This window comes from Drosophila subpulchrella, chromosome 3R (genome assembly GCF_014743375.2).
Source record: "Drosophila subpulchrella strain 33 F10 #4 breed RU33 chromosome 3R, RU_Dsub_v1.1 Primary Assembly, whole genome shotgun sequence".
In the NCBI taxonomy this organism is placed as follows: Eukaryota; Metazoa; Arthropoda; class Insecta; order Diptera; family Drosophilidae; genus Drosophila; species Drosophila subpulchrella.
This window is the reverse complement of record NC_050609.1, coordinates 7,528,117-7,547,712: the sequence shown is the minus strand read 5'-3', so window position 1 is coordinate 7,547,712 and position 19,596 is coordinate 7,528,117. Positions and strand designations below refer to the sequence as shown.

At 41.1% G+C, this 19,596-nt stretch overlaps 2 protein-coding genes across 4 annotated transcripts in view; one reads left to right on the top strand and one right to left on the bottom strand.

The window, feature by feature from the left end:
- Nucleotides 1-51: 51 nt before the first annotated feature.
- Nucleotides 52-2,148, bottom strand: LOC119552153 (N6-adenosine-methyltransferase MT-A70-like protein). The gene is made up of 3 exons (XM_037861962.1): nt 1,955-2,148; nt 1,597-1,890; nt 52-1,530 (listed from the first exon to the last, which is right to left on the bottom strand). The coding sequence occupies exons 1-3, from the start codon at nt 2,091-2,093 to the stop codon at nt 137-139; spliced, it is 1,827 nt and encodes a 608-aa protein (XP_037717890.1). The 5' UTR covers nt 2,094-2,148; the 3' UTR covers nt 52-136.
- Nucleotides 2,149-2,421: 273 nt separating this feature from the next.
- The window catches only part of LOC119547322 (phosphofurin acidic cluster sorting protein 2), a 36,182-nt gene continuing 19,007 nt past the window's right edge, over nt 2,422-19,596 (top strand). The window contains exons 1-2 of one of the 3 annotated variants that reach the window (XM_037854124.1): nt 2,422-2,529; nt 3,166-3,721. In XM_037854124.1, the coding sequence (XP_037710052.1) occupies nt 3,468-3,721 (254 nt within the window). In that variant the 5' untranslated portion in view covers nt 2,422-2,529; nt 3,166-3,467. Of the gene's footprint in view, nt 2,530-2,889; nt 3,032-3,165; nt 3,722-19,596 lie in introns of those variants that run through there. The other 2 variants (XM_037854142.1, XM_037854133.1) reach the window with 2 other exon arrangements.

Below are 19,596 nucleotides of genomic sequence, written 5' to 3'. Positions count from 1 at the left end.
ATAGTGTTTTTATTTTAATCGGCATGCTATATAATAAAAACTCAATATTAGTATTTTCCGTTTGTAAAAAGCTTTAATAATAATTTATCTTACTATAGTCGAGGTCTCAATTCATACAGAAAATACTATGCTAATCCTACTTTTGTATTCCATTGATCGCCGCCGCATTGGCAGAAGCAGGGGACATGCAATTACCATCTGGATATCGCTTCTGGAACTGTGTGATTAGCTCGGGATCCACCAGCCGTATGCCATCCAGCTGGTTTCCCAAGGTTATCCAATTCGGCTGAATATTGTGCGGCCGACCGAAGAGCTCGATCTTGCGGGTGCCCGGGCTGAGACGCTCGATGATGCCGTATATCTCATCAGGCTTGTGGGAGGTGGCCCGCACCTCCGCCACAATCACGTCGCAGTCGAGGCCTCTGTTTAGGTTGGTGGGATTTCCCTTCATGCCAACCAGGCAGTGCTCCTTTCCATGGTTCAGCCAGTGACCTGTGCGCCCAGTGCGAATAATACGCTGCAGTTGGTTGGTTTTCACCCAGATGAGTTCATCCACGCGCTCATAGCCCCAAAGCTTCAGGCAGTCACGACCAAGTTCCATGGCTCGTCCTGTAACCCACAGGAAGATTAAGCCGTCGTCCTGAAGGGCCGGCACACCCAAAGCTCTCATTTCATCGTCGGACATTGTGCCGTATGGCAGTTCCATGTGGATATCCCAGGGAGGATCTGCCATTACCACAGCAAACTTGCCCAGCACCGTCATGTCCAAGAAGCGCAGGTCGCACTGAATCCATTGCGGTGGATAGAGCGTGCAACTGGAGTCCACACTCCGTTTGAGGCTCAGCTTAGTCTTCACATCCGTGGGTTTGTTTGTGTTTATGTGCGGCAATGTGTCCACCTCATAGTGCACGTACTTGCAGGTGGCCATGTGGAAGCAGGTGTTAAGGAAGCTGCAGTCCCCCAGAGACTCGTCCGTGTGCGCCTGGATAATCTTCTTGAAGTGCAGCTTTGTGCACTTGTCTGTGGTCTCACTGCTGCAGGTGTCACTGCCATCGGTGGACTCCTGCGACTCTGCCTCGCAATTGTTAATAACTTCCGCGATGATCTCTCCATCCTCGGCTGCAGATTCTGTCTTGGGTAGCTTCCCGGTGCTGCTCTCGACTGTCTCAACATCCGGGCGAAGTTCCTTCTCGTCTCTTCGCTCCTGTTTCTTCTTGGCCGCCATTTCGGCGGTGGCCTGTTGGGCCTTGAGGCACTCCACCTTGGTGCCGTGGGAGCAGAACTCCATGACCTGCGCTCCGCCGTGTGACTTGAATTTCTCAGCAACTGATCGCTCCTTTGCCGTGGGCTTGGTGAGCAGCTCCAGGATCTCCTCGCCAACCTGTTTGCTCTGCTTCTCGCGGGTGGAGGGCATGGATAGCAGCATCATGATGTCGTCGGGTGCATCCAGACTAGTGGACTCTTTGCGTGCGGCACTGGAGTCCAGTTTCAATGTCTTCTCCTGCGGCTGTTCTCCATCTTCGACTTCCACTGTAATGGCAATCGTGAATTATTAATTTTACAAATCTAGCATAGTGATTTATGTGAGAGACCCACACTTCCTTTTCGCCTCCTCCTCCTTTTGCTGACATGTGTCGTTGGTGTCCTCCAGGATCTCCTTCAGCTCCTTGGGCTGCACTGAGATGATCTCACAGCCGGCCTCTGTGCCGATGGTCACGTTCCGGATGACGATGGCGCCCTGGTTGGCCAGTTTGCCCAGTATAAAGTTGACCATTTCCAGGCTGCTGCCGGCAATCTTCTCCACCACCTGCGTGGATACAATGGGCAGGGCCAGAGAGCAGGAGCTGAGCGTCTGCAGCACTTCCTTTTGCACCTCCAAGTCGGCTTCAACTGGAAATGGAGGAGATGTATGGGTTTTCGGGGGCTCCAACTTGTTGCCATTGCCGGTGCTCACCTAGTTCCTTTTTGGGATTCGTGAGATCCTCCTGTATGTCCGAGAGAATCTCGATGCGCTCCTTCTTGCGCTTCTCCAGCTTCTCGCGGAGCGTGTTCCGCTTCGTCTTTAGCGACTTTATGTCCCAAGCATCTGCCATTGTTTATAAATCGCCGCCGGCGTATAGTAAACAAAGTAAATTTTTTTCTCAATGGCTGGCAATGTGACCGTGTCAACAGGATGGAAAAATAAACTACATTAAAATACCAAATTATTTTAAAATTTAATTGCGGCTAAATTTTTTGTATATAATTGTTTATATATTTCCAAAAGGTGTTGTTTTTACTAAACCATATTTGATTATTTTCTTTAATAATTAAGAACTGGTTTTGAATACAAATGGAGACTACCGTTATTCACTACCATCTGGTATATTTGCTTTACCTGTTCCGCCCAGTTGGTATTTCCCAGCGCTGCCGCTCTGGCCACACTGCTCCCATTGCACCAAAAGGAAGCTGCGTATCGCTGCTCCGCAACAATTTGCCCAATAAAACGTGCCCCAAACTCATAAATAATTGATGAAGACCGCTCCAAACGTAAATAATAATCAAATCAAATGATAAAGTGATCAAAACGCAAGGAAACCGCGCGAGTGCCTACGAGAGAGAGAGAGAGAGAGCGAGTGCCGCCTTTTGCTTGCTCCCCGAAATTCGTGGCGTTTTCTTTTTTGTTTATGCGCGCAAGAGAGAGCAAAGCATAAAGTGCGCACTCACACAGACGAGTGGGGATTTGCGAAAATCGAGTGGAGTGGACGTGCGTGTGTGTGCGCGCATAGCATTTGCACATATTGTTATTGTTGGGGGGGACAAGAGCGAGAGAGAGGACGAGAGAGAGAAAGAGAGCCGAACTGGGGCCAGATTTATAACGCGACATTCGCACTTTTACTCTGGAGCATGACGGTTCTTTCGCGGCACTTTCGACGCGACCCAAAGCTGCAAAAGCAGCAGCAGCTTCCGATTCCGATTCAAAATCCGATTCTAGATTCCGATTCCGATTGCGATTCCGAATCCCCAGCTATCTAATCCGCAACAGATTCGCGTATATATCTATTGATTCCGTGTGCGAGTGCAGTTGCAGCGCGCCTCTCAAAAACACACACAACACACCCCCCCACCAACCACCCCCCTCGTTTTTCACTGTGTATACTACAGATTTTTGCTTCTTTTTTTAAGGCGGCGGCACGCCCTTCCCCAACGTGCGTGCTTGTGTGTGTACATATATATATTGGCGGTTAACCCAAAAAAATAGGAAGTAAAATAAATAAAAAGGAAATCATACAAATCAGTATAGAAAACGTAAAACTTTCGAAATATTGAATTGTGAAAACTATCAGAAAATTATGTGCTTGCTCGAGAAATATTCCCCAGTTTGCATCGGAATAATGTGCAACAACAATAGTACATAAACAGCAGTCCAGTGAACAACCCGAAAACACGCGAAATAAGGCCCTTTCGAAAAGCAGCTAAGAGACACCATGAAGATGGTCGATAAGTCGTCCAAGTTGGTGGATAAATTTGCCGTTATCAGCGGCACCGGCGGCAGTGGAACCGCCGGAGGAGGACCGCTCAATATGCAAGGTGGCGGCGGGGGCGGTGGCATGTCCGGCGGCGGAGGAGTCTCGGGAGGAATCCCCGGACTGTCCGGCGGAGCCAATGGCCAGAAACCAGTGCCCATGAAGCTTTTCGCCGCCTGGGAGGTGGACCGAACGCCACCCAACTGCATCCCAAGGTGAGTGTAAACAAATTTGCAATTTCACTCATGTACTAGGTGTATTATGCGACGGAGGGATTGTAAAAACAAAGCAGCACCTTGCCAATTTTTGTTGGTTTTCTTTTATTTTGCTTTGGCTATTTATAGTGTTAAAAAAAATACAAAAACACAAATAATATTGCCAACTGAGGCGGTAGCAACAAGAGTGGTAACTGTTATTTAACTGGTTGAAGGCATAGCCAATTTTTTTTTTTACTTTTATATATAGCCTTCAAACTACAAACCAGCTGCTAAGTTCAAGTGAAAACATTTACCAGGGGCTTTAAATAAACAGAGATAATAATATAAAGAAGCTATTTGTATTTCGCCATAGTCATGTGTTAATAGACTTTATAAGATAAATTACTAAAATTCTATTGAAAACATTATTAAAAGGTCATGCAATTTAGATATCTTTCATACGATAATACAAATCAGCAGTTTGTTTACAACTTATTGTTGATTTTCTGCCAATTTGCTTTCGTGCTGGGTTTCCGTTCGATTGGCTTTTGTTTTGTTCCTATTTTTAGTTAACAAAAGCAACAACTGCGCTAACTGTTATTTAACAGGCTTTGTTGTTGCCGTTGGCAAAGCTGACTTTTATTTATATGCCTCTGCTCAAGAAATCGAAAAGTTTTAAAGTGAAGAATGGAATTTATTGATTATATGACCCTCTTGAAAGTGTGGCAAATTAGCCTTGCTCAGCGAAAAATGTAAAATAATCTAAAATTCCAGAAATACACAGATTTAAAAGGTGTACGACCTTAACTCCTCTGATGAAATACGCAGTAAAAAACAATGTCAAACATCTGACCATGATAGTAAGCCTGACCGCAATTAAATCCCAACCTAGCCCAACATTATGTTGCAGATAAGGCTGCCAGTTTAAAAATACTTTGAGGTACATACAAAATACATACAAATTTAATTTTTCTTGGAAATGGTAGTTGCGTGTGGCACTTGTTATTTCAGAATGTAACTTAAGATCTAAGGGGATTTTGCAATATATGTAAACTGTTACAGTTGACAGGTTTTTTAATTGTCTTATATTTTATATCGTAATAGAATTCAATGGTTTCACAGTTCACTTCAAAATACATACTTAGAATCAAGGACAAATCAAAGAAATACGATATACCAATCTTAATTCATAAATTTTAGACATATTTTGTATCGCAATAGCAAATAAACCCGTTTGTTTTGCTCGCTTTCTTTCATTCCACAAGTCTTGTGCCATGCCTTTGTCCCAGTAACCCCGAACTGAACCCCGAAACCGAAATGAGTAATGCCCCATCTTGGGCTGCTGTTCTGTGAGGTTCTTCTGGCCTGGCTGATAAAAATTAGCGGCTTATTTGCATGCGGATGAGTCAGACTTTGTCTTCACCAATTTGGCTCAGCTGTTGACTCTGGACAAAGATTAATCTATAATTGGGACAGACACCCCACTGCGTCGCAGAAATTAGAAATTAGGCAAGCCGAGGCGTACTTTTTAATCGCTTTTGTGTATTTTAAGAGCTTCAAGGCGATAAACTGGTCAAGTAGAAGGGCTACGCGCATTAGGCATACTCCTTGGGCAAACGCCCATCCCCAAAAATAAGTATAACCATTCAAAAACTGTGAGAAAATATAGATCATTTAGGATTATTATATTACAAGATAACTTTTTCTAGTTTTTATATTAATTCAAAATCTATAGTATATTTAAATTATTGTGAAAAGGTCAAATGGTTCATATTTATGAGTGGTTTTGCTATACTAAAAATACGAACTCATAGCTAGTATTGTCAGTACTTTTTCTCTGTGTATAAGGACCATCAGCCTGGAAAGTATTTACTAAATATTTGATGGCCAAGGCCATCTTTTGGCTCCTCACACTCTTTTTTTGGTGGCTCGTTTTTGTTTGTTGAAAGGTCATAAACCGCTGCTGCCGCCTCTGTTTTATCTTTGGGATACATTTTGAGTTTTGGGGTTTGAGTTTGAGTCTGAGTTTTCCGTCTTTGTTTTGCTTCGTTTTATGTTTGTTTATAATTATGCGCCCGCTTGGCTGGCTTATAATTAGAAACTGAAGCTAAGCAAGCAAATTGGGAATTTTTCAGTCACCAACTTTGAACTCTTCGACCGAAAAATAAAAGGGGGATGGAGGTGAAACTTTCACCAGGGCCTAAAAGCCAGTAAAATACATATATTTTTCCCCTTGGCTAATTAAAAATGTCATTTTGGCTAATTGCAGATGAAAGTAAAATTTAATTTATAGTTACATATAGAGGAACCATGTGTCGTCACATTTCCTATTTCCTTGTTTTTCCCTCTGGCTGGGCAAATTGTATCTTTATGTTGATTTTATCTACGCCCGAATGCGGCACGTAGAGCATATCCAGACTTTGATTAGGGCTCACGCGGCATTAGCGCAAGTTTTCCTAGCGCTTTTCCAGACGTACATACGTGACCCGTCTGATCTGGCTGACCCGGCTGAACTGGCTGATTCATCGGATTCCGCTTGACCCGTCAGAAGAGCAATCAAATTCAAATCAAATCAGAACAAGAAATAGGAAAAAGGGGGCAGCACACACACACACTCACTCGGTGGTGGTGGCAATGTCAGGGTCTCTGAAATGCATTCAAGTTCGAGGCGTAGCAAATTATCCTTGGCAAAGTTTGCTCGTACGTATCTCGTTTTAATTTGCCTGATTTGTCTGAGGGTTGCGGAAAAGTTGCCTGCCACGACAGAAATGCCTCGCTGTTCATTTACTTTCACGGAAGATACACACGATACGAGTAAATGAAACTTTTTTCATTCTGATTAACAATCCGGTGGAGAGGGAGCTGAATCACATTATCCTTATCTTCTCTTATGCACAGCAATTCATTTAATATGCTTATAAAACTAAGGGGTTTTTGTACTAATTTAATTGACTTGGCTCTTGAAGAAAGGTTCTTAGGGTATACTATGTAAGCATTGTTAAAGTAAAACTGAAGTAGCTTTGAGACTGTCCCTAACTGAGAAACTTCACTTTTTATCTTAAGTACTCGTCATCATAAAATGTGTGAAATTTGTAGATTAAGTTTTAAAGATAACATAAAGTATTTGTCACTGAAAAAAGTACAGATTTTCTATCAGTATCCCTTTCCATATACCCCTACTTAAATCTTTGTCTAAGGCACCCTCAGCACGTTTTATTATTTGGGGTGCCTTTATCAGCAAAAGGACATTCCCCCTGCTTTCTTTTTTTGAAAACATTTTGTTTGCTTGGTTTATCGGTAGAGAAAACAAATCATAACGTTGGAGTGGCACTAATCCTATCCCCCTTTAAGTGCCACCCCGCTTATCTGGAATTTTTTCGCTTGCGCAGTTGTTAATTTCCGTGGTTACCTGAAAATTGAATTGCATTTTCAGCCATTTACAAATAATTTATTTGGTTGCGGCCGGCGTACGCAATAAAAATGCACTTGGGATAGGTTCGGTTAATTTTGTGTTTGTGTTGATTGTGTTTTTTATTTGCTTTTTGCGGTTTGCTTCGATTTATTTTTACAACAGGAAATTTCATGTTTTTCATGTTCCCCAGTGGAAGTGGAACAGGTCGAGTGATGGATTGATCGATGGATGATACGGTCCCATTATGCGACTTTTTCTTTCTTTTCCTGCAGTTTTTTGTATGATTGTATTTTAAGTGTCGAGCTCTTTGTTTATAAATAAACGAGAAATGCTTTGAGGTATTTCGATGTCTGATAAACATTCAGCAATGTTTTCCTCATAGCTTTCGTGTAAATTATAAACTGCGCCAATGTTTTTACTACAAAATTAATTTAAATCCAACCGAAATAGCCAAAAGAGATGCTGTGACATATTTCCCAGATTCAATTTGTATCTGTGCCTGCCGATCGTGCCAGCTGCTAAGGGTGAGGGGGTTTCGGGTTCATGTATCTGAATCTATAAGTAGAATTTATAGCGCGACAAGCGACAGCAGTTGGCTGAATTTTTTGTGTTTTTTTTTCGCTGTAGCGCGTGTTGCCCACGAAAAGTTAGCCTTGAACTTTTTTTTCACATCCCCTCTTTCGCTGTTTTTTTTATTTTGCCCGAAACCCAAACAATATCTAGAGCATCATCACATCACATGTATCTTTGCGTTTGTATCTGTATCTGATGCTGTACCTGCAAATGCATCTATGTACATCAGTCTGTGTTTTTGACAAATTGAATTCTTTTCCGTTGGCTATTTCACTGCATTCAGAGCCAATATTTTTTGGTTTTATTGTTTATGACGAAATGTTATGTCAACTAAATTTTCGGCTCTTTATTTGAATGGAAATTGAATGCTAGCTAGTGGATATTCTCTAGAAATGGTTTCGGAACAAGATGAAAATAAGATAAGGTGTAAGCATATAATTCGTTTTTAATAGATCTACCTATTAAAGTTTTTATAAAATTCGATAAAAACTATTTATTGCTACATTTTCTAAGGTATTGCTGATTCCATTTTATGGTAATACCAATTATGTTAAAGCTTTAAAGTAATCCTTATTTTTAAAATGGCAAACAAATGTTAGTGCTTTACTAATGAAGAATTTTTGTATTGCCCGGTAGATCCCCCATCGTGTATACCCCAGTAGCTCCTACTTTTTCTAGGGTACACCAATTTATGCTGATAGCTTTTCAAATTGATTCTGGGTGCAATTTTAATGGGATTTACTTTATTCTGCTGGCAGCGCTGCTGCTTCTGATGTCGCAGTTGCTTTTCCACCTTTTCCAACGCCATCTGTGCATCATTGAGATTACCGGCGACGAGTCAGCAGCTGTGCTTTTGGCCATGACCGATGATTCAGGTATTCCGAGGTGTGTCAGTGTGGGAGTTTAGTGCCTTGTGGGCGGGGGAAAAACCTATGCAATCAGTTTGCCACTTGGAAAACGCGGAAATACAAGAAAACTTGGTATAGATAGGGTAAAGAAAGTGGTCAAGCACTCGGGTTTCTTAACTGTTTTGGCTGCGGCTAGACCGAAATTGAACCGAAAACCTAAACCGAAACCCAAAACCCAAACGAATCGATTTCCTGTTGCGTTTGCCGCCGCGCTCTGACCCAAATTCCTCTAAACGAATTTTTTCCCTGGGTGAGATTGCGATGAGAAGGGAGCGGGAGGGGAGGGATCCCCCTTTGGAGACCAGAAGCCGAGCCTCGACCCAAATTCTCTAGTGCAAGCGGAGGAGGTGGGGAGCTGCCTGGTGCCTGCATCTGGTGGCTTTGGCATCGCCTCTAAGCGCATTAGCCGCGATCCCCAGCCAAGTCGAGTGTCGACTTGAGTTGAGTTGAGCTTGGTGGCGTGTTAATGCCCACAGCTGGCAAATCTCCTGGTCATTAGGGTCGATGTCGATGGAAGAGTGCAGCAAGAAAGTCAATTAAATTCAATGTATGGCATGGCAGCATCGGCACTCGATTCCATGGGAATGTGTGTGACCAAGTCAGGTGGGGATTAGGCAGCTCGGACCTAGTCATTGTGGTTAGTTTCTCCTTTAAAAACTCTTAAAATTCCATTGAAAGCAAGTTCTAGCTTGACCCGTACTGTATACTGCAAGTGTGGTGGCAGAGCATCAGCGTAGAAGCGGTGGCAGGCGAATAAATATATTACTGACACCACAAGTTTTTGAGTGGTAAAGCCATCGATTTTTCGTGCAATACTTCCCACTTTTCCCCAATTTAAAAACCCATTATATCGCCTTTGAAGATCTAGAATGTGGAAGCCCTGTCGTCAATCATTGTGTTTTATATCCAACCTTAATCAGTTGGAAGCCCGAAACCAAACAAAGCAAAATTCATTTCCGCGACAACAAAGACTGTCTGTTGTTTTTGCTATTGTGGTGGGGTGAGGTGGCTCCCCATCCTGTCCAGCTTTTCCCGAGCGTTGACTCATCCAATGTTGGTCGAACTGCTTCTGGCTGCACTGGATTTTCCATTTTCCTCCCTCCTCCGGTTTTGTTTGTGCACTTCGCTTCTCCAAGGCGAAGGCAAAGGCGATGGAGAAGGCGTGGAAGCGTGGAAACTTGGAGTACCACGACATTGTCCAGGCATGTCAACGTCAAGTTTGTTGACTCGCCCGGCACAACCTGCGCCCAAGTGGAGTTGCAACAACAACAACTAAGGCAACAACGACAACGGCACCGCAAACAGCGGCAACACGAACGGCAGCTACAACAACAGCAACTGCAATAACAACAAGCACAAGTTGGCAAAAACTTCCGCTCCCCCAAGTTCCAAGTTCCATGTTGGCCAAAAGCAGACAGGCCAAACGAGCTACGGATGTCAGCTGCATAAATCGTTCGCCTCCAGATCCCCAGCACCTGCACCACCCGTCTTCGGCTCTTCGATCTGCATGTGCTTGGGTACAGGAAAAATTCCCTAAGGTGGTCTACAAGTTGGGTGGACTAGATGACTCATTTCGATTTACAGCATGTTTATATTAAAAATGGTACCTGAAATTTCTATGCATAAATAATACAACCCATAAATTCTAGAATATTTCAAATGGAATTGTTAATTTATGGTATTCGTCTAGGGAAAATGGTCCAGAAGACATTTTTGGGTTCAGTAAGATAGTGTTTATAACAAAAAACGAAAATTAAGCTGAAATTTGTTATAATAATAAATACGTCATATAATTTCTAAAATATTTGGGGTTTCCGTAAACTTTAAATATGATATTATATTGGAGAAATTGTTTAGGATGGATTCCTCCAGTCGAGCTACACGGTAAATAGAACACATGTCTCTATTCATTTCGATTGTCAGTGTAAGTGTTTATGACAAACATGTAACTGAACCTGGAATTTCTAAGCACAATAAATAAGTATATCACATAATGTCTGGAATTTGTGTAATATATTTTCTGTAACACCCAGAACCAAAGTTCTATTGAAAGAAATTAGAGACTCCTCTTTTTCCCCTTTGATTTTGTTCTAGTTATGAAAAGTTAACTTAAATATGAATAAGATGTTAAGGTCCAAGTCCAAATTTCTGAAAGTTTGCGAAAGAAGTTTCACTGTATAGAGCAGCACCCATCTGCAGATAGTGCCTCCCATCGAAAGCTGTTCATAAAAGTGCAATTTATTAGCATACAAAGTACGCCGTCTAGGAAAGCAGAAAAGAGGAAAAGAGCAGATAAAGGCGTTGGCGGGGCAGGTTTTGGGCACCGGGAGAATGAAACATTGAAAGTTGTTCAACCTGGTAGAGTGGTTTCCTCCATTTCATGGCCATGTTAGGGAGATTTGTGTGCAGCTCCCAGCCTTTGTTCCCATGCATTATAAGCTGTTGACCCAGCATTTCATTTTGGCATAAAGCAGGCCAACAGATACACACATATTTACTAAAGAGATGTGCCATTAAAGGAAAGATTTAAGGGTTATTCAAAAGCCGAATACAATAGAGCTAACAAAGTGCAGTACAAGGCAACAGTAACTAATCTAATCGTACAATTACCATCCCTACATATATGTAAGACAATTGATGGCCTGCGATAGTGTAAACGATTAGATAAAGCTGGGGTTATTTAATTATTAAAAAACCCTCAACGGATAGATACAAGCCAAGTTGAAGTATCGATTTTATGTGATGTAATACAAGGGAAGTTGTGTACCAGCATTCCATTATATAGGAAACAGTTGCCCCGCCCATTGATTTAAATCAGTTAACATGTTTCTTTAATTATATCACCTCATCTATTAGATTATATAATTTAAAATTCATTATTATTATCTGCTAATTTTCATGTACTAATATTAAAAAGTAATATCAGCAAATATACAATGGAGTGTTGTTAGTGATAACACACCCATTCAGTTACAATCCAATAATATCTAACATCTAACTGAATCAAATGTCTGATAAAGTCATCGTGTCGACCTGTATAAAATAATATATGCGATGGCTTATCAGACCCCGGCTACAAATCGGTCTTCAATTAACCCATTACCGACCCTCCTTTATGAGGTAATCCCATTTACAGTCATCTTTATATTACGTATGCGTATGATCGGCTGTTGCCCAATGTTGTTAGCCCAAAGGGGAGTAAGAAAAAATGCAAATACAAAACACATTGATTAAGCCGAAAGTGTGAATCGATCGCGGTGAGGGTCGGCCATTCAAAAGATCGCTATCCAATCTCAGCTCGAATTGGATTTAACTAGTTTTTCGGTCTCGTGCCGGCAAAAAGTGGTTAATGGTTTCAAGTGACTCATTGGAAGAAAGCCGCAATTTGAAAGTGAAAGGTTTCATTATATCTATTTTCGGTTTTCTTTGGCCAAAAATCGTTGCCAAAAAATACAAGTTGAAAAACTTTTCAACGATTTGCTGCCACTTTTGCGACAATTATGGAATTGGAGCGGCCGAGTGGTTGGCTGTTAAAGTGGCTGAGTGGTTTTCAGGGAAAAGAGCCGAGCCGGCTTGACATGAATTCCGGCAGATGATTCTCATTAATAAATACGAGAAAAGTAGTTTATAGTTTGCGTATTAACATACAAACTTTGGCAATGTTGAACTTTGGCTTAAAGGAGACCGGGGTAGCGGTTTTAAGAGTAGCAAGTAGCCGAGTGGCAGCTTCTTTGCGAGTCACTTGACACAGTTCGTGGTTGAGCCCCAGTTTTGTGGGTGGTTTTTGGGGGGATCGGGGGCTTTTAGGGGACTGTAAGGTCGGCGGTTGCGGTTTTGACTCCTGCTCAAGCTTTGTTTCTACGTAGGAGTCGAGCAACTTTGGCTTTTGACTTCCCTCGTACTTGGCAACAAAGTATTTAAACCGATTTGTGTAATCTCCTTTAGTTAACGAGAAATTATAATTGAAAGTCGAAATACTTTGAGAACTCTTTGTTGTCAAGAATGTTTCCAAGAAATTTTTAATCACGTTAGATGGAGAAGTTTATCCTGGGAAAGTTTAACACCTTGTTAATCCTTGACAAACTAAATTCTATTGAATTTAGCTTAACGGCGAAGAAATGACCAGTTTAATTCCTAATTTATTATATGATAAAGATGGCCTATATTTTCATTTAACTGACTCATTAATTGGGTAATTCCCATTGGCACTCCCCCTTAAATTCCCATGATTTAGCCCCAAAGGAATGTCGGAATGAATCCGTTGAGAATTCCAGCCTACTTATACTCATTTCGGCCTTTGGCCAATTAAAAAATTGAATATATCTGAGGAATGCTTCATTTTGCGGCTACGTGAAGTAAACAAAAGGCTTCCATTGTTTATATCTTGTGGCATTATGCCTACATGTAGATCGCTGTCTGTGTATCTATCATGCATTTATACATTTATACTAGACTGTAAACAAAAGCAAAGTATTCATAAGTCCGAGCACGCTCTAACAGATCATAATTTTAATTTTATGATTATACAGTGGGTTTCCGAGGAAACGAACAATTTTCAGCTATCAATATGTAGAATGTTGGTGGTTTTTCTTAGGATAGATTAAAAGATATACGGAACAATAAAATGTCATTTAGATAATATGTTATAACCTAAATTACTTAAATTGCCTTGCTCTGATGTCAGTATCTGATGTTCGTTACACCTTTTAATTAAATTAAAATGAATAAAACAAGAACATCCCCATTTGATTACTCAATTTCCCTGAAAGGAATTCTGTGTGTGCTGTTGTAACACTTGTACCACTCACTGTAAACTAAAATATTGGCCAGAAAAATGCAATTAAAATGAGAAATGGGCGGACAAACAAGTTGGGAGGTGTTGTGTTGGCTTCCACATCCTGCTGGGATTTCGGACCACACGCAGCGTCCAATTTGGATTTATTGGGTGGCCAGAGAGAGGAGTGTTCCTTCACGAGGGTTTTCCTTTTTTGCCCCATTCAGTAGGATAGTCAGTCGCTGGTTAATTTTATTGGATTGCCTTACACTCTCCAGCAGCGAACACTTTAAGTTTCTCGATTCTGGGTGCGGTCGGGCTATTAACTCAACATGGTGTCTTTCACCTTTTTGTTGACTCTTGGAAAATGTCGTCTAAATCGCTTTTGGCCCTCCACCTTGGACATTTTCTTATGGTTTAATGTCGGTTTCTTGGGTTGGTTTTGCTTTTCAGTGGGTCCGAGAGAGACTCTCCAACATTTTAAATTTATTTATAACACATTAAATGGGCGTTTAATTTGCGTCAGGCTAGAATAGTTTAATTTATTAGGTTTATTATAAAATTTGTCTTGAATATTTATGAACTCTAGAGACGATTCCTGACACACTTTTTTGTCAGCTAACATGTGGAATTGTATAATTATTTTGATAAAAGCTTGTTATTGATGAATGAACCAAGAATAGACGGGAGAAGATTTAAAGTTTATTTCTGTTTCGGACATATTTATAACCCTCTTTAGGACCCAGACACACATCATCCCGAAATGGGGGCGAGTGCTTTTGATGGATTCGATCGGCTTATGGCATCAATACCTTATGCAATCAATCGAATGGATGGCATTGGCAAATTGCTTTTCTAACCATGAAGTCGAAGCCAATCCGAAGCCGCAGAAATGCTGATAGGGAGGGGCGAAATAAAAAAGAGGGAAATATTGAGAAAAATCGAGTTGAGACTGAGACTGAGCGGGTCATATGATATATGGGTCATTAACGAATTGTGCGACGACTTGGAATATGTTCAAATAATAAAAACAATAAATAATAATAGAAATACGCACACGATTGCTCGTTAAATAAAATTTTAGAGAGCCGGCGTTCGCTCAATTGGAACGACAGCTCACAGAAATATTAAATAAGTATCTAAAACAAATAAAAGATACACATTTTAAACGAACAATGGAGGTCTTAGTCATTCCGCGATCGGTAGTCGCACATGTGGCGAAGTGGGAGCTCATCAACCCACACACACAAATTTGGGTATATAATCTTATATGGATGGTGTTATATGTCAGCTAATTACCTCATAAAGGCCACGTCATAACCTTACCAATTAAGCCTCAAGTACAAACACCCAAAAAATACGAAAAAGAAAAAGATAGCGGGGATTTGTTAAATCGCCTTGTTTAGCAAAATTTATTACGAGCATATTATGTTGCCATAAAGCTGATGAGAAAAACTGCAGGAAATCTGGGGTTTATTATGAACTTCCTTATGGCCGAGTACTAAAAGCAAAAATGCAACCGAAAGCAGCCAACATCAGTCAGGCTGAAAATTGTTTATTGCACAAATTGTTATTTTCAATTAAGTGCGGGAAAAGAGTCTGGGAATTGAAAGTATCTCAAGCAAAACTAGTACATTTTTATTATGCTAAGGGAATTTTTACTAGCTCTTATTAAATGATGTAAATGTTAAAGGCATTGTGTCATTAATTGGGTGAGAATAAAAATCGTTTTATTACGGAATTTAATATTAAACTTGGGTTAACCTTTCATTTATATTAATTAACAACCACTTTTGAACTGCAATACATTGCTATCTGAAATGTATCTCACCGAGTTTAGAGCTATTAATCATCTGCTGAACCGGTTCCCTTAACTGCAGAATCAACATTGACCTTTAATTAATGGTGATTTATTTGCGCATTTGTATGCTAAGTAATTCCTTTATTGCCGACCTGTCCTAGGTCACTTACAATCGAGTTGTGCTGGCCATTTTCCGCTATTTTCCATCGGTTAAAAGCACACCCGGCCAAGTGTTATCCACACCACAGCTCCACCCCCGGGGTAAAAACTCATGAATGATTCAGGTGTTCAAAGTGGAAAAGCGAAAAGCGAAAAAGGTGTGAAAATAATTACGAACCGCGTTTAGACACATCGACTGCATTCCTCGTCGCTGGAATCCAATCGATGTTTACAATATTTATACTAAGAAAATGGGGGAGGGGGGGATAAGAAAAGTAAGAACTGCCGCGGGCACTTAAACTATTTCTGTTTTATTCTATTTTCCGTGATACCTCTCAATAATTGATAGACCATACGTTTCGTGTCATATTCGATATGGTTGTGGAGTGAATGAACCGGAGTAACCTTTCCAGCTGCTGGCCTGCAGCGGTTTTCCCCCACATGGGTTAAGGTTTTTGGGGTGGTGGTGTTGCACTGAGGAGCCACACCCACTTTAGCCGTATGACGTCGTCTTTGTTGTTGTTTAGTATTGCTGTTGCGACTTTGGAGAACGCAATCGTAAAGTGGCATTTAGTTGATAATTGCGGCAAATTACCAACGGTAGTTACATCGATTTTCATACTCTCTCTGGGGTCGGTTAACTACGAAAGGGTTACTGAACTCTAGGTTCTAGCTAGATTTTGCAATCATATCATATTTAATTGGATAATGAATTCTATAATGTGCAGACGAACTTAAATTTAGCTAAGGCTATGCGGAATCTAGAGAAAGTAATTCATTCTTAATGTTTATACTTAGTTTTATGGATCTTATGAATGTTTTATTATATAAGACCAGTTGAGTATGGATTTAGTAGGGATGTAAGGGATGGATCTTATAGAATCCAGATTAGAATGTGTCGAGATAACAAATTCTATTAAATATATTTTCGTTTGTAATATTTAGTTCTAACATTTTATGACTGTTTCTACAAATTGTAATAGTGAATAATTAAGTATATAACTATATTTCATTTGCAGGCCATTATATTATTTGAATGCATGTCATACTCATTGCTCGAATTCCACACACTCGGTTATTAGTATTTGAATGAACAACGTTGAGTGCTGTGGCAATTTCTGAAGCTGATTTTGCTTCTCGGGTCTGCCCCGATAAACATTCCTATTAAACATTCCGAATTCGGTTGCCATTGTTTGGGTTCCGTCCGTTTCCGGGCATTGTCTCGACCATCGGACTGCCAGTCCGTCAAATTGTCATTTAGTCAGATTGTCAGTCATTCAGGGTCTGGGTAATTCTTGAATAAATTAACTAAGCACCCCGATCGGTCGTCTCTGGTTCCCCAGAGCTATGTGGCAAGTAGTGTTCGCATGCATAAGTAAGGCTAACACTCTCTTCAGGAAAACTTCGGTTAGCAACGACGCATTCGAAATGCAGTTGATCAATAATGCAATGACCCAAGCCGGCGACAGACGGGCGCCAAGTAATGCCTAGGCTGGAAGCTTTCGGAGCCCCTTAATTAAACGCCCCCAAGGAGCCAGTGCCCCGCCCCTCACTTCGCGCCCACTTCGGGCTCCCACTTCGAACTTCCACTTCGGACTCCCACTTTTGGCCAGCAACCACCACCTACACATTGGTTTTAACCGGTTTGCCCGTATCGTGCCTTAAATTCATTTAACCAGTGGCTCAAAACCAGACCCTGCGTCCGTGACTCATGCTCGCAATCCTTGCTAAAACTCAACCAAACGACTCCCCAGCGAAATGGAAATGTGAAAAAAGGATGAAAAAAATAATATAAAGGACAGCAAATAAAACACGCTTAAATGAAACCGTAAAAGTTGCCCATAAGTCGCGACAAAATGACATAAACTAGCTTAGATGATTAAAGCTGGAGAGGGAATGGAGTCTGGGTTTGAGTTCTAGAAATACACTGGAGATATGTGGTGTGTTTTTCTAGGGAATCCCTAATTAATGAGTATCTGAACTTCTCCGCCAGTTTGGGTAAGATTTTAGTTATTGGACTATTATATTATTACCTCTTTCTTTCGTAGAATGTATGATGTAATTTATTTTCCATAGAAAAGATAATTTGCTTGTATGTCATTACTCATACGCCCCGTTGTACTTATAAGTCTGCTATCAGTCATAGGTAAAACTCATTCGACATGTGGCCCCATGTTGGTATACCCACTTGTGGTTATAATCGTGTGGCAGCGATTCGCTGATTTGTCGAGCTCTTTCGCAGCTTGACATCTCGACTGCTGTCCTTGGGCGGGGCGACTATCCAGCCAGGTCTCTTTGTCATCGGCTCGATCCGGAATGTGGTCAAGTCTTTGTTGTCTACGAAAGACAGACACTTGTCGTCGCTGCAGGAAATGCAAAGTGCAATTTGCATACGGCTCTCTGGCGGCAGTTAAGCAATCCAATACACGAGTCGCCCCCGCCGGGTGACTATCATTGTGAATCATAGCACTCAGTACTCAGTAGATATCATCCCGTCATCTCGGGGCCCATTCATATAGTGGGTAATAATGGCCACACGCGAATCAACGGAAAAACTTAACAGCGGAAACAAAACTGCAAATTAACATGTTAACAAAATAGCCAGTTACAGCCGGTCTCTCTGTCTGTCTATAAGTCTGCCTATCCGTCCATTTGTCCGGGGTGTTAACAGCCGCCCCACGGCAACTCACAACTCACAAACAGCTAATCAACGAGAAAGCAAAAATGAAAACGGAAAATAGCTCACCGAGCAAAACGTGGGATGAGCGAGGGTGATGAACGCGATCACGCAACCTGGGGCAACGCTTTTGCGCCCAGTGTCGTTTTATTGCCGGAATTGATGTCAAAGGTGCTACTTGCTGATCACAGCGCAGGGAATTGCCGCGTTATATAGAGGGTAGACATTCCCCCATAGCCTCCGGTGACCACACTGCAATCTGTAGCACTCGCAATGGTTAATAATACACATTATTTTACTTGTTTCTCAACAAGATTATTTTGAGGCTTGCTATTTTGTTTAAATTTGAAAAGCCATAGTCCCTGTAATGTGTTCTGTCGCCACACGCACAGTATACCTTCGCTATGATAAGCTTAGTAGAGCAATTTGCTATTATCTTACTTGTTTCTTAAAATGGGTATTTAATTTTTTTATATTTTGTTTTAAACCAACGATACATATTTCTCTAACCGCGCTTTACCGCCACACGGACAGTATACTCAAAACAACTGAGGCAACCTAAGCTTTTTTTGTTTCATTTATACCTACTAAGATTATCTCCTTTGTTTTTTGTAACATTTTTCTACAAATATGGTCTATAGTGACAATATGGTTGAACTTGCTAAGTTTGTTCTAAAATATAGTTGGTATCTTTTTGGGAAAATTACTGAGACAATCAATGGTCAGTCGTTCATCAACATAAATTCACATCTCTGTGGCCCTCACTCGAATATGTCAAGCAAAATATTTAGCCTTTATTGAGACTCTGAACCGGCGGAGATCAGTGGGATGTGAGCCCCCTCTTTCTTCATCTGGAATCTTGAGCCAGTGACACAGTTTCCCTCTCTTTCTGCTGTCTATATCTGTCTTGCTCTCACTCCTCATTTTGATTGAGACGATTTGTGGTCTCAATTTGTTTTTATGTAGCATTTCCATTTCGCTCATTTTGCCTCCTTTTATACTTCGTACTAATCAGTTTCAATTTCAATTTTTTTTATAGCTATTACTTTTGCCATAAAATATGGGTGCAGGAGGCGCTAGTGCCTGCTTATCAAGTACACGACCGCTATCGCGTTCTATTTATACGCATAGTGGATGATTAGGTAATTAATACTTGTCCAGAGCTTAACGGGGTAATTGGTCTGATTTGCCAATTAAGCCAACTTATTAAGGTGCTTTTAGTGATTTTCCAATGATGATGTAGTTCTGTAGGTTGCTCTATGGAAGATTGGCTTTATCCCCCAGGCCATAATTCATATTCATGTCCAGTGTCCGTTGTCCGTTGTCCGCTACCTCAATTTGTCATTTATCAAAGCTCCTTCGCAACAAAGAAAACATTGTTCGCGACTTGGGTACGATGAACTGGAAATAAAAGATTGGATAGTAGGGGGATGACGGTACGGGCGGGCACTCAGGGAGATAAAGACGCGAATAAAAAAAAAATAAGAAAATGCTTTCCGGCAGCATTCGACGTGTGTCATTCATGAGCACAGTACAAAAAAGGTTGAAGAAAGAAAAGAAACCATGACAATCAAAAAACGGCAAGTAGC